The following is a 25,516-nucleotide window of genomic DNA, read 5'->3' as shown; positions in this document are numbered from 1 at the left end:
TTTCGCGTCTGCGTAGAGGACAAAAATGCCTACGTTTTGGTGAAAAAAATGACATCTCTACGTGAAAGTATGGCGAATCCCCCGGCAGTTGTTCGGGGATGATTTTTGAGTGATTTTCAGAAAAAGTCTATGGAAAATGAATGGGAAAATTTTTTGTTTTTTTGGGATTTTCTCGGCCATTTTTCACCGGAACGCCGACAAAAGTCATAGCACACCATTCCCGGAATTTACACACGTTTGGACTAGCTAAAAAACCATGATACAGCCCCTTTAAAGGACCTGTATCATGGTTTTTTCGCTCGTCCAAACCCTATTATTGGCATTAACATGGTAATAGTTTATTTTTGGCGCTAAGGAAAAGTCATTTTGTGTTAAATAAAGGATTTTCGGAGGTTAATTCTGAAACCCGGAAGAGAAAAAGCTCCGTTTCACTGAAAATCCCACCTCCCCCCCGTGGACTTTGACTGACAGCGTATTTCAACCAATCGGAGCTGCGTTAGCGTCTCTAAGGGTTAGCTTTAGCTCTTTAGCTCTTTAGCTCTAGCTTCTCTGCACACACAGACACGCGAAAACGTCTTTTCCTGTTAGAAACTCACCAAGCGCAGACCCTTCAGACTCTTGTTCTTGCTTGACTGTTGCTTTCAAACGACGGTTAAAGCTTATATCCGTAATCGGAGCTACAAAAAGCGGCAACGCTGATTGCCGAGGGCCTGAGGGCGGTGGGGGTGGGGGTGGGGGTGGGGGGTGGGGGTGGGTGGGGGGGGGGGTGATCAGCTGTATTAATGGGAACGCCATTACCATGCTAGCGGAATTAGCATCTGCGTTGAAACTTCAAAACAAACGGCCAAAGGCCAAACTCACAAGTATCAATTTCACCTCCTTCCTGAACATCAACTAAGTATACTCGAGTACTTACAGGCAGATATTTTCGATGCGCTGTTTGAAATGAACCCTAGAAAAACAAACAGCAGCCACACTTCTCAGTCTTCTTCTCACACTGCTGTAGGCTGACACTCTGTCCAGCTCACTAGCTCCCCCTAACGGGGCGGCGGAGCCACTGCATGAGGCAGAGGCAGCTCTCACGTTGTTTTAAAGAAACACACTGTTAACCGACTGCCAGTCTCGCGATATCTGGCTTATGTCTGCACAATCGATTCATCCAAGGATTCATGGCAGATTTGTATCGATTGATGTGGCTGATACCGACGCAGCCGCATCGCTCTCTTGTCAAACCGGATATCCGGTCGCATCGGTTTATCTTTCACAACACTAGTAAGGCCCCAGTTCTGTTTATAATCTTTATGGACAGAATTTCTAGGTGCACCCAGGGGCTGGAGGGGGTCCGGTTTGGGGACCACAGGATTTCATCTCTTTTTTTTGCAGATGATGCTGTCTTGTTGGCTTCATCGAACCCGGACCTACAGCATGCACTGAGGCGGTTCGCAGCCGAGTGTGAAGCGACAGGGATGAGGATCAGCACCTCCAAATCCGAGGCCATGGTCCTCGACTGGAAGAAGGTGGTTTGCCCTCTCCAGGTCGGTGGAGAGATTCTGGCCCAAGTGGAGGAGTTTAAGTATCTTGGGGTCTTGTTCACAGTGGGGGACGGATGGAGCGTGAGATTGACAGGTGGATCGGTGCAGTGACTGCAGTGATGCAGTTGTTGTATCGGGCCGTTGTGGTGAAGAGGGAGCTGAGCCGAAAGGCGAAGCTCTCGATTTACCAGTCAATCTACGTTCCCACCCTCATCTATGGTCATGAACTTTGGGTCATGACCAAAAGGACAAGATCCCAGATACAAGCGGCTGAAATGAACTTCCTCTGTAGGGTGGTTGGGCACTCCCTTAGAGATAGGGTGAGGAGCTCAGTCACCAGACTCCTCAGACACCTGAATTTCTCCTCAATCAATCAATCAATCAATTTATTTTTGTATAGCCCAGTATCACAACAAAAGTTGCCTCAGAGGGCTTCAAGATGTTACATTGGTCGGTAAAAATAAAAACAGTGAATAAGCATAATGTTAATATTTCAATATTTACAGTAACGAGACAAAACGAAACAACCACCGTCTTAGACCCTCACATCCGGCAAGAAAAAACTCCAAAAACCCAGTGGGAAAAGAAGAAATCTTGGGGAGAACCACAGTATGGAGTGATCCGTCTCCCAGGGACGGACAGCTTTGGCAACAGCTAGCATGAGACAATAAGAAGTAAAGCCTAGGACTATGTTGAGTACAGTCCGTTGGACGGTCCAGCACAAGAACCACGGATCCCAGAAGTAGAACCGAAGCCAGTCCGCGGGCACAGCACTGACAGGAGTGTCCTCCCAGTCCGGCCGGAGCTTGTTCGTAGGCCCTCGTAATAATGGAGTCAGCAACTGAAACTGGAGAAGACTCCCCCTCGAAGGGGGGACAGCAGGTGAAAAGCAATGAACGGACTAAAGGGAATAACATTCAGACATTAGAGGATAGGGCTCAGTGCACCGTACTTCCCACAGCATTCTAGCTCCTGGGGCAGCTTTGTTGATACTTTACTGTTTAAACTAGTATTTAGTTAGTATATTTTAGATAGTTTAGTTTAATTTAGTTTGGTTTAGTTTAATTTGGTTTAGTGTAGTTTGGTTTAGTTTGGTTAGTTTGGTTTGGTTTACTTTACTTTGGTTTGGTTTACTTTAGTTTAGTTGGTTTAGTTTAGTTTAGTTTAGAATCCCTAGCTGACCTGATCATAGGCTGCATCGAAGAGAAACGTCTTGAGCCTAACCTTAAATGTGGAGACTGTGTCTGCCTCTTTGACACCACTTGGAAGCTGGTTCCATAAAAACGGTGCCTGATAGCTAAAGGCTCTTCCACCTAATGTCCATTTAGAGACTCTAGGAGTCACCAGTAACCCTGCATTTTGAGAGCGAAGTGCTCTGATTGGTTGATAAGGCATTAAAGCATCTTGGAGATAGGTTGGAGCCATCCCGTTTAGGATTTTTTAAGTCAGGAGAAGGATTTTAAATCTAACTCTAAACTCGACTGGAAGCCAGTGAAGAGATTTTAGAACGGGAGTAATGTGTTCATGTCTTCTAGTTCCGGTTGATAATCTGGCGGCCGCATTTTGAACCAACTGACAGTTTTTTAATGCACTTTTTGGGCAGGCTGCGAGAAGGGAGTTGCAGTAGTCCAGTCTAGTAGAAACAAATGCATGAATGAGTTTTTCTGCATCGCTTCTAGGTAGAATGTTTCTTATTTTAGCTATGTTGCGCAAGTGGAAATATGCTGTTTTACAAGCCAGGTTGATGTGTGCTTTAAAGGAGATATCCATCGATAAATACAATTGTGTGTCACCTGCAAAGCAATGAAAATTGATATCGTAACTTCTAATTATGTTCCCTAAAGGAAGCATATATAACAGAAATAAAATTGGCCCGAGCACGGACCCTTGAGGAACCCCATAACTGACCTGGGAGCACGGTGAGGACTGTTGGTTAACGTGAACAAATTGGTACCTATTAGATAAATAGGATTTGAACCAGCAGAGGGCTTTTCCTCTGATGCCAACCTCACATTCTAACCTCTGCAGGAGAATATTGTGGTCAGTTGTATCAAAAGCTGCACTGAGGTCTAAGAGAACCAGGATTGAGACTAGACCTGTGTCAGCTGCCAATAGCAAGTCATTAGTGACTTTAACTAACGCAGTCTCAGTGCTGTGATAAGCTCTATATCCTGACTGAAATTTCTCAAATAAACTTTTGTCCTGTAGGTGCGGTAAAGCTGTTTAACCACGACTTTTTCCAGGACTTTTGAAATAAAAGGCAGATTTGATATCGGTCTGTTGTTGGCTAGAATATCAGGATCAAGATTAGGGTTTTTCAGCAGTGGTTTGATTACTGCGAGTTTAAATGATAGTGGCACATAGCCATTTTCTAGAGATGTATTTATTATAGTTATGATCGTATTTAAGATAACTGGAAGAATATCTTTGAAAAGATTAGTTGGAATTGGATCTCGGAGACAGGTCGAGGTTTTAGAAGACATTACAATCGAAGTAATCTCAGCCCCATTTACTGATGAGAAACTATCTAGTATTTCAGGTATTTCAGGTGGAGGCAGTGGCTGGATTCCCTGAGCTTGATCTGAGGAAAGCGCTTCACTGATTTTACCTCTAATGGTTATGATTTTATCATTAAAGAATTTAAGAAAGTCATGGCAGTTTAAAGATTCTGGGATTACTGGTTCCACTGCAGTATGACTGTTTGTCAGTCTGGCTACAGTGTTGAATAGAAACCGAGGGTTATTTTTGTTTATTTCTATTAAACGAGAGTAATATAATGTCTTGGCTTTAAAAAGAGTTTGTTTATAGCTTAGCAAGCTACATTTCCAAGCCTTCAGAGATTGTTCTGATTTAGATTTACGCCACAGTCTTTCTAATTGCCGAGTTTTTTGTTTGAGAACACGGGTTTCAGAATTAAACCATGGAGCAACGCGCCTGGGTCGATTGGTTTTCAGCTGCAACTTTGTACCGAGCCACAGCTTTTTCAGATAATGTCCGTATCAGCTGAATTTTATCTTTTTGAGCAGAGTAGTCTTCAATCAAAACCTGAAAAGTAATTAAAAAATGGTCTGAGAGTATGGGGTTCTGAGGGAGAACATTTAGGTCACTGACCTCTATCCCATATGTTAAGACCAGATCCAGGGTGTGCTTGTGACTATGAGTGGATTCATCAACATTTTGAGTGAAACCGATACTATCTAATACTGCAATAAACGCATTACTCAAACTGTCACCAGAATCATCCACATGGATGTTAAAGTCACCTATTATAAGGATCTTGTTATGAGTCAATACTATATTGCTTAAAAACTCTGAGAACTCAGTTAAAAAGTCAGAGTACGGACCAGGAGGTCGATACACAATAATTCATAGCACAGATTTTTGATTCTTCTAATTTGGACAAGTAAGCGTTAGTATTAAGCTTTCAAAAGAGTTGAATTTAACATTAGTTTTGGGTTTAAGAAGAAGACTGGAGTGCGATATCACTGCCACACCTCCACCTCGACCTGTTGATCTAGCTGTTTGGAAATTAACATAGGTTGGAGGGGTACATTCATTGAGCCTCACATAGTCATCTTGCTGAAGCCAAGTTTCTGTTAGAGCAAGGAGATCAATGTTATTGTCACCGATAAGGTCATTAACTAAGAGAGATTTAGTGGAAATTGCTCTGATGTTTAGTAGACCACATTTTATGTATTTCCTACTGGAAAAGTTATTCTGTCTTGTACAGGCGTTAAGCTTTTTACCCATTGACCTTTTTTTAATGCTTTGAGCACTATGGACAGACACAGTCTCTGTTAGCCGAGGTAAACCTCCATGCTTGACTTGTAAAAATTCCGGGAGCAGGATTAGTGACGGGATCAACAAGATCAACAGAGGAGCGTTCTACACGACTGCTCTGCGCCCGGCGCTCATAGCTGGATTCTCCTACAGGGGATTATTAAAGTATCTATCTATCTATCTATCTATCTATCTGGAGCTCGGAGTACATCCGCTAATACATATGCAGGGGTTAAAGTAAAAAAAAATGATTTGACTGAAAATTTTCTAAAAAAATTTTTTTAAGTGAAACTTTGTGCTTTCTTCTCAATTTAGATTTGAACAATGTCCTTTAAAACAAACAGCATCGATATTATGGTACAGCCAAATCTACACCACGGTTAACTTTCTGTTAAGATTCATAAATTTGTATTAATTGAATCTTTTGTTTTGACTGATTTGCTGTCTTTTTTTTAAACAGGGATTTAAGAGTATCTCTTTATAAAGATAAAACTGTCCAGAAAGGATTATTGAATTGCTCTGATATTTATACCCTCAAATGGAGGCTGAATGGACTCAAATATTTGTGACAACCGCTATGTCAGTGGCTGCATACTGGTTGACTCTCTGTCGGGCACATCTGTACTTAACTTCCTCCTCATCTCTCTCTAAGGCACACACAACGGCTGGTGGATGCCCTGTGCACGCCACTCATGTGGGTTCAGTAGCACAGCTTTTTGTCATAGTTTAACACACAACCACATCCATGCACACACTGATAACTGACAATCTGTGAAGTTTTTCACATTTTGTAAATAAGAAGTGTTTAGCCCTGCATCCTCGCCTCTTCGCCGGTCTTTGTTGCAGACTTGGAGCTCCTGGTTGTAAAACACACAGCTTCACTGCGAGGTAAGGCTGGGCTCTGTGCAGGTAGGTAAAACAATCTCTCTGGTCTCTTCAATGCTTTAAGAGCAGCAGAAACCAGTATTAATGAAATCATAGATATAAATCAATATAATTAGACTGGGAAATATTAAAAAAGACTGACTTGAGTTTGAAACATTTTAATACAAAAATAAAATCTTTATTGACAATGATATTCTGCAATAAAATCATTCAGGAACTGACAAGAATTTGTAGTGAAAATAAAACTGCATGAAACTGAAGAGGAGCAAACACAACAGAAAGTGTAAAGCTGGCCTCCACACAGTCTTCAGAATGAGGAGGAGACTGACAGGGTTTCCTCATCCTTCATCCCACCAGCATCTTTGTCCACCTGCTACAGTAAAAACAAAAACGGAAATTATAAAAGAAAACACCACTGAACAAGCCCTACAATACTATATTAATATAATATATAATCAGGAAGCAGTCTTGGGTGTTTTACTTGTCATCAATAATAATAATAATAATAATAATAATAATGCATTGGTTTTATATAGCGCTTTTCAGGACACTCAAAGACGCTTTACATTGCATTATTCATTCACACCATACTTGGTGGTGGTAAGCTACTGCTGTAGCCACAGCTGCCCTGGGGCAGACTGACGGAAGCGAGGCTGCCAATCTGCGCCATCGGCCCCTCCGACCACCACCAACCATTCACTCTCACAACTTTCATACTAGGCAAGGTGGGTGAAGTGTCTTGCCCAAGGACACAACGACAGGACAATAGGATAAGACCTGTTAAAGCTGGAACAGAGCAGAACCTTCCTGCAGTCAGCATCAAACAATCCATTTTTTCCAATTCAGGAAGACCTTAAATTTCACTGTGGTTCACTTCAAGTCCCAATTTCTCATTTACTGTCATAATTCATTCATTTTAACTTAATTTTGTAAAGAAAAAAACACAAGCAAAGAGTCTGCCTTTTTCTGTGAATTCAGACGAAACATTATTGAATTTATTTTATTTTATTTGGATGTTTCAGACTTCCAAATACATCTAAAGTTTCTCAAGCAGGTTCCAGTCACCTTGCTCTTGTAAGTTAACATTGCCTGTGACTGATGATTCTGTCAACATAGAATCATTTGAAACACTGACTTCTATATCTTTTTCTGTAATGAGCATAAGGCTGTGGCTGCACAGCTACAGTATATGTATGTAATTGCAAGTAATAGCAGTGTGTATCAGTTACCTGTTCTTCTGCCATTGTTTCCACGAAGAAATGACTTCCAGCAGTTTGGTGAACAGAGGGTGAAAACTTTGCCACGCTCCATCCTCCACAGGCATCGCTGTAGCTGTTCTGAAAATAGAATCGCCGTCCATGCCGGCTGTGCAATATTTCTCCAACTCGTATCTTAAAGCACTGAAGCCCACTGGCTGAGGGCGCAATAACATTCTCCGACCTGAGCATCATCTAGGCAAGCCCTCTGAGCCCCTGACATGATTTAACTTTTAGCTCGGAGTCCGAGTTTTAACTTGAGCGGGCCTGAAAACGGACAGCCTCCATGCGTTGGTTCCCAGACCCCGAGGAGACGCTCTGACTCCCGCGGTGTCCTCCCCCGGCTGGAGCTAGCTAGCCTGAATAAGTAGCTCCTGATGCCCCGTGTGCTTTTAACGCTGCATTGTTCTTGTAGATTGTGTAAATCAGGTCATGTCTTCAAAACCGCAATGATGTATTCCTTACAGCGGAGAAACTCTTCTTCGGCTGTAAATTCGAGGCAATGTGAATATGTACATGTACTTCCCGCATCACCTACAAAATAAAAGTCCCCATGTACTCCTGCTATCAGGATAGATTTATTGTGACGAGGTGCGACAACAACAAAGCCTGTAACCTTGCACATATGACACTTTAGACCAAATGAATGAAACAACTTAATTGAAAAAGCACGCAAGCCAGAAAAAGAGGCACCCAGTCAATATGCGCTCATGATACATATTTTTTTTTTTTTCTTAATTTTTTCAACTGACAGAATTCCGTCGTGGCAACGGAACTCTTTAAGCCCTGCTAATGCCTGTGTTGTTCTCTGTTTTGTCCCTGATGTTTTTCCTAAGTTTTCTTGTCCTTGTAGCTTTATATGAGCTCCCATGTAATTTCATTGTACCCCCCCCCCCCCCCCCCCCCCCCCCCCCCCCGCGCCCATGCAATGACAATAAAGTCTATTCTATTCTAGCCAAGAGCGGTGAGCAACTGGGACTTAAATGCACAGCGCTTCCATCCGTCCATCCACACAACAAAAACACAAACTGTTGCCCATGTTTCTATATTTAAATCAATCAGACAACAAATTCAAGCAATTTTATAGCAACAAGATAACTGAAAGACAGACGAAGATGTTAGATTACATTAACACTACATAATAATTTCCTCCCAGATAAACAGATTATACTTCTGCACGTTGACATATTGACTGACCTTGTATTCCTTGATGAGATCCTTGCTGTCCTCACTGAGGCAGACACACAGACATTTCATAATGCAGTCTCTCTTGACGTCTACAAAAAAAATAAAAAGATAGCTTTCAGTGCTGAATATGATTAATTCATTTAAATTTTAACAGACTAACCTCCAGAGCATGTACCTCAGCTGTCAATGTCAATATCTGGCAGATCTTGTGTCCTGCAACTCCACCTTTTCTACGAAAAACCTTCATCAGGTTCTCTGTGTACTTGTCCAGCTGGGAGATGAACCGTGATTCAAGGGGTATCACGTTAATCCACATAAACTCTGCTTTAATCTAAAAATAAAAAAAAATGATAATCAGTCATAAGATGTCTAGTAGTAACCACAGCAGCTTTAAACTCTGTTAAACTGTTAAGGCTTGTGCTTTCTGTTCTTATGAGAACTGAACATACTGTAAATATCAGCTTGTACATTTGTACATTTTTCAAAAACACATTTAACTGTTTCATGCCTCCTTAGATGTTCATTAATATGAATAAAGTAATCCCTTTTGGATGAGATATTCTTACATGCACAATTTTGACATGAAAATGTGACTAATTTGAATGCCTTCTGAGCTGCTTGTGAGGAATGGCTCCAGCAAACATGATTCAAAAGTTTTTCCACAAAGTGAAAGGACATGGGCAGTCTCTATACATACACAGGTATCTGAAGTTGCGACCATGATGGCAATGTCTGATCTGAAAATGTTTAAATAACTCATATTTACTTGATAACAATATGTCACACACCTTACACTGTCACATACACCTGCAGGCAGAACAGAGAGAAAACTACCACTAAACAGAAAAAGGTTTATCCTGTCAGCAGCTGTATTCTATTAGTTTGCTAGTTGTCTCACTTCTATGTACATCTTTAGCTGCCCTCATTAATCAGGAACATAATTAAGTCACTCATAGTTAATTGCTGACCTAATTCAATCAATCAAACTGTATTTATATTGAGCTTTGCATACAGTCTACAGGACAAAGTGCAAATGGGCTAGACCTGGTTGCAAGAGGCTCTGAGGTTCTGATTTGGCCCCGGACCGGCTCTGGTTCAGCTCCGGAACTAAAATTAAAATCGGAACTTATTTGTCGTGACTCCGGCTCTGATTTGGCCCTGGACCGGATCTGACGCGCAATGTTGGGGCTGTGTTTCAACCAAGTCAACCGGATGTGCCAGTGCTATGAAATATAACCACAGACTAATGCAAACATCCCAGGATGTAAACGGAAGATGTGAAAAGGTGAGCTTCTGTTGTCGAACGCAGCCTGTCCGACTCTGGCCAAGCCACACCTGAGCGAAACTGGCAAAGTTTGTGAGCTTTTATCTCAGCTACAAAAAATATTTTGCAAAACAACCGGACATCAGGCACATGTTTGGAAAGACAACAATGCATACTTTCGTTTTGTCATAAAGGGCAACAGCTAAATAATAGTGCAAAGCTTTGTTTTCAAGTTGAAAAGAAAAAATAGAAAACAGCAGAAACCCTGGCCGACTCAGGCCACTCGTACGCCAGTTACTCCGTAACACCAGAAACTGACACATTTCAGCGTCCAGCCTCTAGCGAAGAGGAAGACAGGTGTGTAACAGTATTTAAATACAGTATTTGAATATCTTAGGATGGGATTAGTGAATAGAATCTAGGTTGTTTTTTTCTGTAGCTTGCATGCTACAGTTTTTCACTGTTACATTTCTGAGCCATAACAGAGTTCATTCACTCATACATCAGGAGGGTGGCGGTAATGCGCTGTTATAGCCCCGTCTGCCGTATAACAGCTAACGAAGAAGAAATCTCCCCGGTAGATCTCACGCACTGGTCGTTTCTTGTGGCGGACGTTGGGTCTGACAGCAGACATGTCTTACTGCAGGCACGAGGGTAAAAATCTTCTTTCATATTTGATTTGTGCCTGCGGCTGAGCAAAGTCACCGCGAAGCTATCATGCTAAGCTAACAGACAGCGTTTCGTTTCAATTGGTGCCCGTGTTATCTGATGACCGACTTCCTCCAGCGTCCATCGTTGCTGTTAGTCACAGAACGCTATAAAAACCCGACAGGAATCCGTAGATGTGAATGTGACAGTGAATGCTGTTTACAATAACATTTCAAATGGTGATACGTTTTGAGAGTCGATTTTTTTTAATATTTGCAAGAACGGCAGACTATAAAGGAAATCATTCACCTGTAAACTGGGAAACTAGCTACTCCATAACACCAGAAACTGACACATATCAGCATCCAGCCTCTAGCGGAGAGGAAGACAGGTGTCTAACAGTATTTAATACTTAATTTACAGTGTCTTTGTGTCTCCTGCCATGTTGGCAGACTGTTCCTGTGAAGTTTTAGAGGGCTGTGACCGTCTTAATGCTACTTTTAAAGTTTCAGAGCTGCACGGTGTCCAGCACTCATAGCTGCTATTTTAATAAAACTAAAGAAAAAGGGGTTCTTCAAATCACATAACGCATTTGTTATGAGTGGAACCTAATCACTTTGTCTTTTGACGTCACTGAAGGAAAAGATCGCACCATATTTGTGACCAAAGAAGACCAGGAGGCACCCAGCAATGCCGAGCTAGTAGCAGATGACCCCGATGATCCTTACGAAGAGCAGGGTGAGTGCCTCCGCCTCTGAACTGTCCTTCAAACAGTCCCCCAAGGTCGAATTCCACTTATTTTCTATGGTCATAAAGTCATTTAAAAACTTCAGAAGATTTAGGTAGTTTTTTTTTTCTTTTTAATTAAGCTCAGTAGTGCCCTTGTTATCTATTAAATGTTTCTCAAAGTCAGTACTTCATCAGCATTTTATCAATAAGTCAAGAGTGGATATTTTATTAGTCTGTTGTTTACTGATAATTGTGTGGTTGCTGCAGGTCTGATCCTGCCCAGTGGAGACATGAACTGGAACTGCCCATGTCTGGGAGGCGTGGCCAGTGGACCATGTGGCTCTCAGTTCAAGGAGGCCTTTTCCTGTTTCCACTACAGTAAAGAAGAGGTGAAGGGCTCCGATTGCATTGAAAACGTCTGTAACCTGCAGGAATGCGAGCAGAAGAACCCCGAGCTCTACCCCCAGGAGGAAGACGAAGACGTCGCCACTCAGCAGGAGTCCGACTCTGCTCTGACCTCCGCCGCCCCACCTGACACTTCTGCCTTATCGCCTGAGAGTGAACCATCTCCGACTCCTTCTGCGGTCACGCCTGACAGCTCCTCAGCCACAGACGGCCAGACTGCCAGCTAAAGTCACTGATGTTTAATTTAGGCTTTTCTGCTATTTTTTACCTCATAAAGAATCAGTCGAGATTCTTCAAAAAAGCAAAGCTGCTGTGGAAACATCTGTGCAGTTTATAAATGTTAATGATTCTGTACTGGCTGACATTTGGGGGAACACATCTGTACATCTTTACATCTGTCGCCGTATGAACATTGGTTTTGTTCAGCAACGTAATAAAAGGTGTTTCTTCTCCACAAGTGACTGCGTACTGTTGACGTCTTGATGCTGTCGGAGGGCTTCAGTCGGAGGCTGTGGTCACGTCACTGTTTCCTCCAGGTGTTGATGAACTTGATGGTTTTACTCTGAAGTTGAAACAGCTGTTCCAACGCCAGCAGATGGACCTACAACAGAGGGGAGAACTCTGCTGCTGCTGCCTGCTTTCCATTTCTTCTGACACTTTAATATAACAAACATTACAGGCTGAGACTACCCCCCAAGGACAAAGTATCCCTGACTATCTCTTACTTTCAATCAGTTTAGTCTGAAAAACAAAATCCACGGGCCAAAGCCGCAGCAGCTCATGCAGATCTTACGTGTGCAGGCGTGAGGAGAGCTGAGGGCCATCGACGGGAGGCGGCGGGAGCCGTGCTGGCGGCGGTGGCACCTGGGGTTGTGTCGGCAGTTGTCACAGACGCCCCCGCTGGTACCTCCAGAGGAAAGCCACGCCCGCTGAGAGAAGTGACAGCTGTCGGCGTGGCCGTGGCACTCGCACCCTGGAGACACGGAGAGACGTGCAACACTGAGGATGAGCAGTTCTGGTTATGACCATGGTGGAGAAGAGCAGTGATCAACACACACAGAAAAATGACTGTAGTTTTTTTATCAATGGAATCATGAACGAGGAGGTGGAGAACATGAGGAGAACGTGAGGAGAACCCACTCCTTCAGGCAGCAGCCCGGCGTCCTCAGGGAGTCGCTCAGGTGGGCGGCGTCTTCGTCCTCCATCCGATTGGACGACAGGTCGAGGATCTCCAGGCTCCGGTTGTACTTCAGCAGGTCGGCGAGGAGATGGCGGTCACACGGTTACTATGGAGACAACAAGACAACAGGCCTGAAGACTGCATCAGAGCCGTGTGTGTGTGTGTGTGTGTGTGTGTGTGTGTGTGTGTAGGAATGATGATAGATGCAGCTTTAATTAAATTGGATGGAACTGAAAACCGTTCTCTGGTTTCCGGTTTCAGTAAATCAAACTTTCGGAACCAGCGGATCTTCACCGACATTCTGAGACATTCTTCTTATTTCCGGTTCGTTTCACAGAAAACCGAATCTCACCCGGAACCTTCCGCCTCCCGCAACACCTCCGGGACGGCTTCGGTCTTCTTTTCAGGACAAACCGCTTCGTAAACCCCGGAAAGACTTTCCTCCGCCATCTTTGTTGTTTTTAGAGTTACCATGGCAACGGGAGCGGACGGCGTCCGACGGACAGAAAACAGCTCAAAACACCCGAAAACACCAGAGAATAACCGGATTATCTGAGACCGACTCCTGCAGCACGTTTCAGCTCATTTTATTAAACTCTAGCGTCCGACTGGCAGAAGAATCTGCTGTCGGACGATTTAAATAATTTTCTGTCAGAAACTCAGAAACACTGACTGTGTGTCGTCAGTCACACCGGCAGCTTCCTGTTTATCATCGTCACACACTTGGTTTAGACTTCATGTGAACACAGCTGATCAGTAAATGGCCATAAATGCAGATTTACTGAAACACTGATTCATTTTTTTCATTTCAGTCTCTGAAGGTAAATTTCAAGTGTCACACAAATCAAAGTTTATTTCTAGAGCACTTTTCATTAAAAAAAAACAAAAACAAAACAAACAAAAATAATCAGTCTCTAATAAAAAGAAAATAAAGCCACACCTTCACCAAAGTCAGGCACGCACACATACACACATACATACCTCAGGGTTCACGAATGTCTGTATCGAAAAAAAAACCCAAATCAGCTAAATAAGAAGGAGCGACAACGTTAAAGCATTTAAAGACTAATAAGAGAATCTTAAAATCCATCCTGTCTGCCGTTATCAGGAGTAGTGTAATCTCAGAACCACTTGCCTTAAAGGGGTTGTATCATGCTTTTTTAGCTCGTCCAAACCCTAGAAATGGCATTAACATGGTAATAGTTTATTTTTGGCGCAAAGAAAAAGTCGTTTTGTGTGAAATAAAAGATTTTCTGGAGTTAATTCTGAAACCCGGAAGAGAAAACGCTCTGTTTCACAGAAAATCCCGCCTCTCCCCCTGTGGACTTTGACTGACAGCTACTTCAACCAATCAGAGCTTCAAAACAAATACGCTGGCTAGCTTTAGCGCTTTAGCTTTAGCTTCTCTACACGTAAAGACACACGAAAACGTCTTTTCCTGTGAGAAACTCACCAAGCGCAGACCCTTCAGACCCTTCAGACCCTTCAGACCCTTCAGACTCTTGCTCTTGCTTGATTGTTGCTTTCAGACGATGGTCAAAGTTTTTCTCCATAATCAGAATTACAAAAAACAGCAACGCTGATTTCCGAGGGCCTGCGGGAGGGGGGGGGCTCAGGGGAGCCATCTTCTCCGTGCCACGTCAATGTGGGAAACAGAGCATTTTCACGGTGGGAGGGGCTGCCTCTCTGAGCAGCACAACAACGAGAGTAAAGCTGAAACATACAGGCACGAAGGAAAAAAATGCTTTGGGGTGTTTTTGGTGAGGACATAACTATATAACAAGGTTAAAACATACAAAAAGTGAATTTTGCATGATACAGCCCTTTTAAGTCAAAGGTCAACAGTTGTCGGCCCACTTGCTTCCCCCCCCCCTGTAATGCGGCTGTCGTTGCATGTTCTGACAGTAACGCTGATTACTTTATTCTCCAGGTACTCTGATGGAACTCGCTATCTCACCCATTGTCACCTCAGGCCTGATCATGCAGCTGCTGGCTGCTGCTAAGATCATTGAGGTGGGAGACACTCCCAAAGACAGAGCGCTCTTCAATGGCGCTCAGAAACCTACGTGTCATTTCTCACTGCATCTGCTATTTCTAAACCATTTCACATGTCCTTTGAAGCCTTTCAGGATGCTTTTCTTCGATGTGGTTTATTTTTTCCTTGCCTTTTTTGTTTTCCTCTCTTTGCAAGATGACTCATTTCAAATATTCTTTTCTGTACTTTGCAGTGTTGGAATGATCATCGCCATTGGACAGGCCATTGTATATGTTATGACTGGCATGTATGGAGACCCTTCAGAGATGGCTGCTGGGATATGTTTGCTCATCATCATCCAGGTTAATATAATGTGCAACTTTGCTGCTTTAAATCTTAAACTAGTACATATCTATGTCATGTGGACCAAAAAAACTAAATCAGCCAGTGCTCTTGCTAATATAAAGTGTGACACACATACAGATATTCCAGTCTTTACTATTTTCTTGTTCTAATTTCTGTTTCTATATCTCTGGGGTCTTCAGCTCTTTGTTGCAGGTCTGATTGTCTTGCTGCTGGATGAGCTCCTTCAGAAGGGCTGTTAGTGCAGCGGATAGTTGCAATAAAAATACTTCAACTGATGATACAAGGAACAGATTTGGCAAACATATTCTTCATAGTCCTCTTTTGCGAAAACGGCATTAGCCACGCAAAAAAAAAAAAAATTAATAATTTCAAGATGACCGACAGTTAAGTCACAAAATGTCTGCCTTTTGCTGTATGTATGCATGCCTTTGCTTTTGAAATGATACTCTCTCTTCCTGTAGGCCTGTAAATGAAGACTCTCATTCTTATTATCAAAATGATTCGATGCACCAACAGATATAACATTATTATAACATAACACCAAACTTAGCCAGTACCCTCTCCCGGTGGAACAGAGGGACATGGACATCCTGGGGAGGTTTGTCATACTGATGTATGACAGATCCAGCACTGCTGCCACGGTGGACGAGGCCAGGCTGGAATTATTTGCCAGGAAACAGCGACCCGATGAGGGAATCCCACCAACCAAAGCCACTCTTCTCCAACATGCCAAGCGTGCTGCCTGCCAGGCTGGTTGTGTGTGGGCCCAGGCAACCCAGTCAGCCTGAAGTCGAGATCCCTGCTGACTGGGGATGGCAGAAGTCAGGGGAACACTGGCAGGTCTTCTGGACAGCCAACACCCCAACAGCCAAGAGCTGTGAGCAACTGGGACTTAAATGCACAGCGCTTCCATCCGTCCATCCACACAACAAAAACACAAACTGTTGCCCATGTTTCTATATTTTAATCAATCAGACAACAAATTCAAGCAATTTTATAACAACAAGATAACTGAAAGACAGACGAAGATGTTAGATTACATTAACACTACATAATAATTTCCTCTCAGATAAACAGATTATACTTCTGCACGTTGACATATTGACTGACCTTGTATTCCTTGATGAGATCCTTGCTGTCCTCACTGAGGCAGACACACAGATATTTCATAATGCAGTCTCTCTTGACGTCTACAAAAAAAATAAAAAGATAACTTTCAGTGCTGAATATGATTAATTCATTTACATTTTGACAGACACACCTCCAGAGCATGTACCTCAGCTGTCAATGTCAATATCTGGCAGATCTTGTGTCCTGCAACTCCACCTTTTCTACGAAAAACCTTCATCAGGTTCTCTGTGTACTTGTCCAGCTGGGAGATGAACCGTGATTCAAGGGGCATCACGTTAATCCACATAAACTCTGCTTTAATCTAAAAATAAAAAAAATGATAATCAGACATAAGATGTCTAGTAGTAACCACAGCAGCTTTAAACTCTGTTAAACTGTTAAGGCTTGTGCTTTCTGTTCTTATGAGAACTGAACATACTGTAAATATCAGCTTGTACATTTGTACATTTTTCAAGAACACATTTAACTGTTTCATGCCTCCTTAGATGTTCATTAATATGAATAAAGTAATCCCTTTTGGATGAGATATTCTTACATGCACAATTTTGACATGAAAATGTGACTAATTTGAATGCCTTCTGAGCTGCTTGTGAGGAATGGCTCCAGCAAACATGATTCCAAAGTTTTTCCACAAAGTGAAAGTACATGGGCAGTCTCTATACATACACAGGTATCTGAAGTTGTGACCATGATGGCAATGTCTGACCTGAAAATGTTTAAATAACTCATATTTACTTGATAACAATATGTCACACACCTTACACTGTCACATACACCTGCAGGCAGAACAGAGAGAAAACTACCACTAAACAGAAAAAGGTTGATCCTGTCAGCAGCTGTATTCTATTAGTTTGCTACTACTTGTCCAATAGATTAATAAAAACATTTCCTCTTGACCACATTCCAAGACAAATGTTTGTACTGTGCTCTGTGATGTTGTTTCTTCTGTTTGTGCCCGAACACCTGACATGGAAAAAAACCCTTGAAAATAATGATAATAATAATAATAATAATAATAATAATAATAATAATAGTAATAATAATAAAGTTTATTTCAAACATCAAAACAAATATATATAGGAACAGAAAAACCAAAAGGTTAAGTGTACAGTTGTACATTAGATTTTCGTACAATTGTTCGAAAAGGAGAGGGTTAGAAGTGAAACCTTACAGAGGCCCACCCCTTTCACTACAATCATTGTATGCATACAGTAATCATACATACACTCTGTGAACAGTGGTTACATTGCTTCATATATCAGTTTTTAGACAATCGCTTTTATGAGTATCACAATTTCTTCCTGAAACACAATCTATTGAGAAATGTTTGTTTCAGTCTCGTATCCTGAGAAGACACTGGCTTTGTAAGTTGTTTTGAAATGTTGAATGGTGATACTTTGGCTCCATCTAGCGGCGCGGATGCGTATTGACCAACTACCGTAAGTCCGTGAATATAACACGACCCCACTTTTGAGGATGCAGTTTCTGGAAAAAAAAACATCGTCTTACATTCGGGCCAATACGGTAGCTAAAATTAGGACAAGCTTAAACATCTGCAGGAGTAATATACAGTATAATCCAAAAACATCCTATACAATGGCAAAGCACTGACAGGGAGCACTTTCCTGCACAATGAATACTTTTATCATTTTGCTAGTAATACTTTTCATTCATATTTCATAAAGGTTTTTTTTGTCTTATCCTGGAATGTAAGATTGATCTTTCATTTTCAGTGCGGTTGTGTTGTTGTTGGTATTAACAGATAATACTGACAGCCAGCCAGCAAAATCAGTCAAGAGTTTCACAAACCGGGAACATCAATCCGTGTAGCAGCTTCTGCGTCTGCTGCTGCTGCTGCTGCTGCTGCTGGTGGTGCTGGTGGTGCTGGTGGCGACGTCCGCTTTTTGAAGAAGCTTCTGATTTACTTCTTACTTGAGTTGACTCTGGTTAGCAGTAGAGTCAAGGAGCAGTGACTGGCGCGCATAGACCTGAACGTTTCTTCTTCTTGTAGTGGTAGGCGTGTACCCGCCTCCAGCACGCCCACCGAGTAACCAATCCCGCTGCGGCAGAGTTGTGATTAGCCAGGATGTCCATAATGCAAAATTTTTGGGGGAAGAAATTCTTAAGCTTCGAGATGAGTTTCTGCTGACCCAAGGCTGGAAGTTAGCCCGTGATGCTGAGTCTACAGATATGAATAATCCTGTTAATTTGTATTTCTCTTTTAGAGAGATAAAGGATGCAGTAGAAGCTGGAGCAAATTCTTCACCGGGTCCAGATCAGATAAGTTATAAGCTGCTGCAGCATCTTGAGGTACCTGTACTTCATGAGATCCTTGTGTTATGTAACTATGTCTGGGAGGCCGGCGCGTTGCCAAAAGAATGGAAGCATGCTTTAATTGTACCTATTTGTAAGCCAGGAAAGGACCCTTCCGCTCCCTCTTCTTACAGACCCATAGCCCTCACCTCTGTGCTGTGTAAGGTGATGGAGCGAATGGTTACGAACAGGCTTGTCTACTTTTTGGAGGTCTCTGGGTTTTTCGTTAGTTATCAGAATGGTTTTAGAATAGGAAGAAATTCAATGGATTCAGTAGGAGTTCTAGACCAGGACATAAGAAAAGCGATTATCAATAAAGAATCACTGCTCGCAGTTTTTATTGATATTGAAAAAGCGTATGATAGTTTGTGGCGTGAGGGTTTATTGATTAAATTATTTGATGCAGGGGTTAGGGGAAGAATGTTCTCCTGGATTAAGGATTTTCTAAACAATAGATCAATTCAAGTGAGGGTGAACTGTGAATGTTCTGAAAAGGTTAGTATTTTGAACGGTACTCCTCAGGGATCAGTAATTAGTCCTGTGCTTTTTAATGTAATGATTAATGATATTTTCAAAAATATTGACTCAAGATTTGGAAAATCCCTCTTTGCTGATGATGGCGCAATTTGGCGCAGAGGCAAGAACGTAGATCTGTTAATTGAGCATACTCAGATTGCTTTGGATCAATTAGTTCAGTGGGCAAATCAGTGGGGCTTTAAGATTTCTATCTCAAAGAGTAATTTCATGATATTTGGTTTTAAAAAGAAAACTCCAGAAAGTACATTGTTTTTATATGATCACCCACTGGAAAGGGTCAAAACATTTAAATTTTTAGGTATGTGGATGGATGAAAGGCTTACATGGAACTGCCATATTGAAAAAGTCATCTGTAAATGTGAAAAGATCATCAATATCCTTCGCAGTTTGGCCGGCACGGATTGGGGGGCAGACCGTCTAACTTTGCAAGTGATATTTAGAGCGATGTTGAGGTCTACTTTGGATTATGGCTGTTTTGTGTATGGAGCTGCATCTAAGTCCAGCTTGGTGAAACTGGATAGAATACAGGCTAAAGCATTAAGGGTCTGCTCAGGGGCTTTTAGAACGACACCGATTCCGGCTTTATTAGTTGAGATGGGAGAGACTCCGTTGGGAATGCGAAGGCAGAAACTCGGGCTTCAGTACTGGGCTAGACTAGCTGGGTTGGGGCATGATTCGAGTGCAAAGAGTCTCCTGGGAGAATGCTGGGAGTTCGGAAAAAACATGAGACGGGCTAATTATCTGAGCTCAATATGTCGGGCTGCTTGTGAGCTGGGGCTGAGCAAGCAAAATGTGACTAGCATAGTATGGTCCCCTATCCCTCCTTGGCTCCTACCAGATCCAGAAGTGCAGCTTGACCTGTTGGGTCAGAATAAGGAAAGAGTTTGCCAACAAGTGAATGAATTTATTTCAAGGAGTGACTCAGGGTATTTTATTTTTACAGATGGGTCCAAGGATCCAACCTCAGGAAAAGCTGGCTTTGGAGTTTACATAATGAATAAGGAGATTAGGAAAAATATGCGAGTATCTAATAATGTGTCTGTTTTTTCTGCTGAACTGTTGGCAATCTGGTGGGCCTTGGATTGGATCGAGCGGAATAAACCTGAGCTATCGTACATTTTTTCTGACTCCTCAGCTGCAATTCATTCTATAGCTGGTGGAATTTCAGGAGAACGCTCTGATATAATCCTTGAAATTTTGAGCTGCTTGCGTAGAATTGAACAGTCTGGCTGTGCGGTAATTTTTGTGTGGATCCCTGGCCATTCAGGTATATATGGAAATGAAACTGCGGATAATCTTGCTAAAGACTCTCTTCTTCATAGTGAGGTGGAATATGAAATGGGCCTTGGGAAGCTGGAGTGCATCTCTCTTTTTAAAAATGAAATAGACAAACAATGGCAAACAAAGTGGGATAAGGAAACTAAAGGTAGAGTATATTTTAGCTGTCAGCCCGGAGTTAAAAATTGTAGGCCACTGATGGACATCAGATCAAGTCAAGTAAAAATTACTCGCATAAGACTGGGGCATTGTGGGCTTGCTGCCTATTTAAATGTATTAGGAAAGCATCAGAGTGGCTTGTGTCAGTGTGGGGAAGCTGAAACCATTATCCATGTATTATTTTCTTGTGTGTGTTACAGTGTGGAGAGGCGGGTTTTATATAAAGAACTATCTCAATTTGGAATAACAGTCTTTTCTTTTAAGTCGTTATTTTCTGCTGGTAGCAATTCTTGCTTGATTGACAATGCTGTGATTAAGTTTTTGCGAGCCACCAACCTCTACTCCAGAGTCTAAAGTGTGAACTGATGTTTACTACTTAACCTGAAGGGGCAGCATTGCGCTAAATCAGCGTACAGCCTGCCGGAAATCATTAGAAGAAGAAAAAGAAGAGTTGTGATTAGGGTAACTCGCCTCACCTGTGCGTCTCCTCTCCTCTGGCGTCCACACTCCATGCAGCCGATTCCAGAGACAGACACTTCTCCAGAGCTGGTCACAGATTCCTAGCTCAGGCTTGGTGACCTTGCAGCCGTTCGCGAGCTTCGGGGTCTCCGGTCTCGTATGTGTGGGCTGCCTTGTGGTTCCTCGCTCTCTTTTCTTGCGTGAAGCGCTTTATTGGTGAGTGTAAGCGAAACGTTCATTCATAAAGCCATGTGCAAACTATCATGGGATGTTTTGCGCGCTGTTTTAGACTTACAGCTGAGTGCGAGGTTTGTTTTCCTCCTGCTGCTCCTGGTTCAAAGCGCTGTCTTGGTGAGTAGTGGGGCTCTTCAGTCACAAAGTTAATCCATAAAAACATAGGCTAATACAGTTTGCTTATTTAGGTTTCCAACCGGGCCTCCTCTTCTCCCCTGATTTGGTACTCCTCTCTGGATTTTTGCGTTCCTCTCCCACTTCCTACTGGCTCCTTGTCTGCCGCTACGGAGCACTGTGAGCAGGGTGACGTATAGACTGTTGGACCGAGCGACCACTTGAGGGCGCCGGTGCCTTCCACAAAGACTAAATGTGCGCTCTAAAACAAAATGAAACCAAAACAAACTGTTGTGTGAAAGTGTTTGGGTGGAAAATATTTTAAACCAACCGGAAATGTCTTATTTGATTAATACACTGTAAAATAAAGGTTATATTTTTTTCTAAATTGCCTCTGTCCTCTTCAGTCCACCTACTTGTACTGCCTTATTTAACTGCGGGGCTATTTTAGTTTAGTTGCTGGTTATACCAGCTGGCGTTGTCATTGTTTACAGTTTCTAAGTTAATGTTTATATCATCCCACTTCTGACGCCACTCGGCTACATATTGGCGTTGTCGGCAGGACGGACTGAAGGTGGACAGAGACTTTTTTTTTGGTATTTGTTGTTGCCAGGTAACAGCCAAGGTGTGGCGCTGTAACATAAAAATTACCTATGTGATGATCTGACAAGGGTTAAAGCAACAAGGAAACGCAGAGTATATGTACATTGTTTCTTATTTGATGTTTTGCATGTTTTTGCTGTTTTCTACATTTTTGCATGTTTTGATTTGGTTGAAGTGTTTTGTTTTTTGACCCTGCATGTTTATTTTCAGGAATGTATAATGCTCGTGTTACCTCTTGCATAGCTTTGTCCACTTGAAAGCGCATCACTAGTGGTAAAAGTAAAACCACAGTTCAGCAGAAACACCCTTGGTCTGTTGTACATATTTGGGATTGATTTGGTTAGCACAGTCTTTTTAAATTGCGAATATGGAGGAACAACTGCGAGAATTGCAGGAGATGGTAGCCCAATTGAAAGCAGACAATGAGCGGCTGCGCCGAGAGCGCACACAGTCTGCTTCTGAGGCTATAGCGGGCCCGTCTACGTCATCTACTGACCCTATTGGCCCGTCACGTGGTAATCCAGGAGTTGACCGGCTGGTCTTTATTCCACGTGACCGAAAATGTCCAATGTTTCAGGGTCAGACAGGTATCGGCTTAGGGGAATGGTTAGAGGAGGCAGAATCATGTATGAGGGCTAGACATTTGTCTTCAGGGAACAAATTATTTTTTCTTTTCGATCACTTGGAAGGGGAGGCTCGTGAGGAAATAAAGTTTCGTTCTACAGAGGAAAGAAGTGATCCGACCAAGATCATTGCAATTTTACAGGAACTTTATGGATGTGCAGAGTCCTATGTTTCGCTACAGGAGGCGTTCTTTTCCCGGAAGCAGCGGGAGGGGGAAACGTTGTTGGAGTACTCACTCGCTTTGAAGTCTCTCATGGAAAGGGTGAAGCAGCGCGCTCCCAATAATATTCCAAATTCTGAAGTTCTTTTGCGAGATCAATTTGTAGAGCAGGTTCTAGATGGCGCGCTTCGCCGTGAACTTAAACAGTTTGTGAGGCGTTTTCCTGCAGCTGCCTTGTTGGATGTCAGAGGGGAGGCGATAAGGTGGGAGCGTGAGGGGCTGCCGGCGGGGGTGCGTGGCCGCAGCAATTCTGTCCCCTCAGCCTTGGGTATTCAATACATGGTGAGGGCTGGCCACCAGCAGTTGGATAGCCTGCCATCTTCAGAAGTAGGTGAGATGAAGGAGTTGTTGCGGCGTCAACAGCAACAGTTGGACAAACTGACACAGAGCATCACTGAGTTACAAGCTGCTCATTCGCGCCGCCGCTCTTATTCTCATGGGCGCTCACGTCAGGGGCCCATCATTTGTAATCACTGTCAACAGCCTGGACACATTGCAAGAGATTGTGATGGACCACGTGTCCCTTTACGGTCCCATTCAGCAGCGCGCAGTGATGTACAGCCTCTGCAGCAGTCGGAAAACTAACGCCCACCGCGTTGCCGAGCCACAACTCGGGTGGGGTATCGATGGGCTCACATGATAGTAGTATGAGGGTTGAGGATGTTCCAAAGCTGATCTCCACATGTCCACATATTGATGTAGGTATGGGTGGCGCCCCTGTACCTTGTCTCATGGACACTGGGTCGATGGTTTCCACAATAACGGAAAGTTTCTTTCGCAAGACCTTTGAACCCTGGGGAAATGAACGCCTTAAAGCGTGTCACTGGCTGGAGCTCAAGGCTGCCAATGGGCTGTCGATCCCTTATATTTCTTTGCTGGCTCTCGGAGGAGGCGGACGCTTTTTCTATCGCTCCCTACTTTGCTTCTCCCTCCCTATCGTCTCTGCTTGCTGCTCTCTGTCTCGTATCTTTTACTGGAGGAATCACTTGACTTGGTTTTTCGAATAAACCAAATATCAACCATGGAATTGATCAGCTGGTCTCTCTATGCAATTGATACAAGTTTTTCAACAAAGAGCACAGGAGCGGGGGATCCTGCCTGTCTGGACGGGACTCGGCATGCTGGGTATGTGATGGACGCCCGGGAGAAGTGGAGGGGTGTCACATGCCTGGCACCCCTGTCCGTCGAGGTCATTGTGGATGATTACATTTTCGGATTTATGATGATCGGTCTGCTGCTGATTGGCCGGTGCTGCGACCTGATCCTCTGGAGGATTAAGAAGACCGCCACCACAAAAGACGTCCAAGGGAGGACGGTCTTTTCAAATCAACGGGCAAAAGCTGAGACTGACCGTTTGTGCAAACTCTTTCGAAAGGTGGACATTTTGGGTTATGGACAATTGAGACGCAAGTTGGATGTCACCAGCACCGAGAGGGTTAAGCCAGCTTCTGTCTGAAATGTGGAGAAACCGAGCAGAGGAAGGTCAAACGGCTCCTTCCACACCAAAACAAGATAACTTCTGATTGTGTTTGGCGCCCCTGGAAGACTAAACAAATCTCCCTGAAGATTCAAGACAAGACTGATTGCTTTGTCTATTTTCCCTCTCTCACTCCCAGCTGCAACCCAGGTTCACCTTTGGACTGCTTCATTCAAGGCCGTCCCGGCAACTACCATCTGAGTTGGAGCGCAAAGGGGAGGCGGGCCAAACCAGACACACGCGTACACGGACTGATGAACTGAAATGCCACATACATGCCACACACACTCCCTCCCCCATTTTCAACGTCTCCACCACACCTTTCTGCTGACGACTAGTGGTGATGACGTGTTGCGCTGATGTATAGCTGCGACTGCTGATCCGTTAGTTTGATAGCAACTTGTCTCGTGTTTTTTTGGCTATGTATGTGCGCAGGTTGTCTTTTTTTGGTCTCTCACTTCTAATCACGACTCCCTTCGGAACCATGATTTGAATTGATGTATCTTTTTTTACCACCCCCCCTCCCCCCCCTCCCCTAATTTCTGTCTGAGTTTCTTTAACTCTGTTTCCTTTTCAAGACGGAGCGCCGTAATTGGCTGCCTGGGCGTCTTAAAAACCCAAGTAATTTCGTTGCACTTGTAACTTCGGTAACTTGTTGCGATGACAATAAAGACAATTCTGATTCTTATATTGGTTATCTTGAACTGGATATTCTACTTTGTGGGAAGTTGATGCCTCATTGTGGTGTTTTAGTGGTGAAATATCCACCTGGGCGTATGTCTTGTCAGGTCCCTGGTGTCTTGGGAATGAATATCATTAGCAAGTGTTATGACGAGTTGTTTGGTCGGTACGGGTCAACTTTGTTTCGAGAATCTTCAGAGTCTCTTCCCACCCCCTTGGTTGAGGCTTTGCAAAAATGTCACGTTGCCACAGTGAAACCGACCCCTGCTCATCCAGGGAAGGTTAGGGTCCGGGGAAAGAAACCTTGCAGCATACCAGGTGGAGCAATAAAAATAGTGACTGCAACTTGTTCTAATTACTTTTCAGAAGGAACTGTGTTGTTTGAGCCACCGGAATCCAGCTTACCCGCGGGTCTCTTGGCCTCACCGGCCCTGGTCCGTGTTATTCAGGGAACAGCTTACATTCCCGTGGTAAATGT

At 43.3% G+C, this 25,516-nt stretch overlaps 1 protein-coding gene across 1 annotated transcript; it reads left to right on the top strand.

Annotated features, from left to right (window-relative positions):
* The first annotated feature begins 10,537 nt into the window (after window positions 1-10,537).
* LOC115393979 (mitochondrial intermembrane space import and assembly protein 40-A-like) lies at window positions 10,538-11,914 on the top strand. The gene is made up of 3 exons (XM_030099101.1): window positions 10,538-10,559; window positions 11,193-11,291; window positions 11,550-11,914. Exons 1-3 carry the CDS (start codon window positions 10,538-10,540, stop codon window positions 11,912-11,914), a joined length of 486 nt encoding a protein of 161 aa, XP_029954961.1.
* The last annotated feature ends 13,602 nt before the right edge of the window (window positions 11,915-25,516 follow it).

The sequence above is a fragment of the Salarias fasciatus genome, chromosome 9 (assembly GCF_902148845.1).
Source record: "Salarias fasciatus chromosome 9, fSalaFa1.1, whole genome shotgun sequence".
NCBI classification, from domain to species: domain Eukaryota; kingdom Metazoa; phylum Chordata; class Actinopteri; order Blenniiformes; family Blenniidae; genus Salarias; species Salarias fasciatus.
Note: the sequence above shows the minus strand (reverse complement) of the source record. Positions and strands in the feature narration are given on the sequence as shown.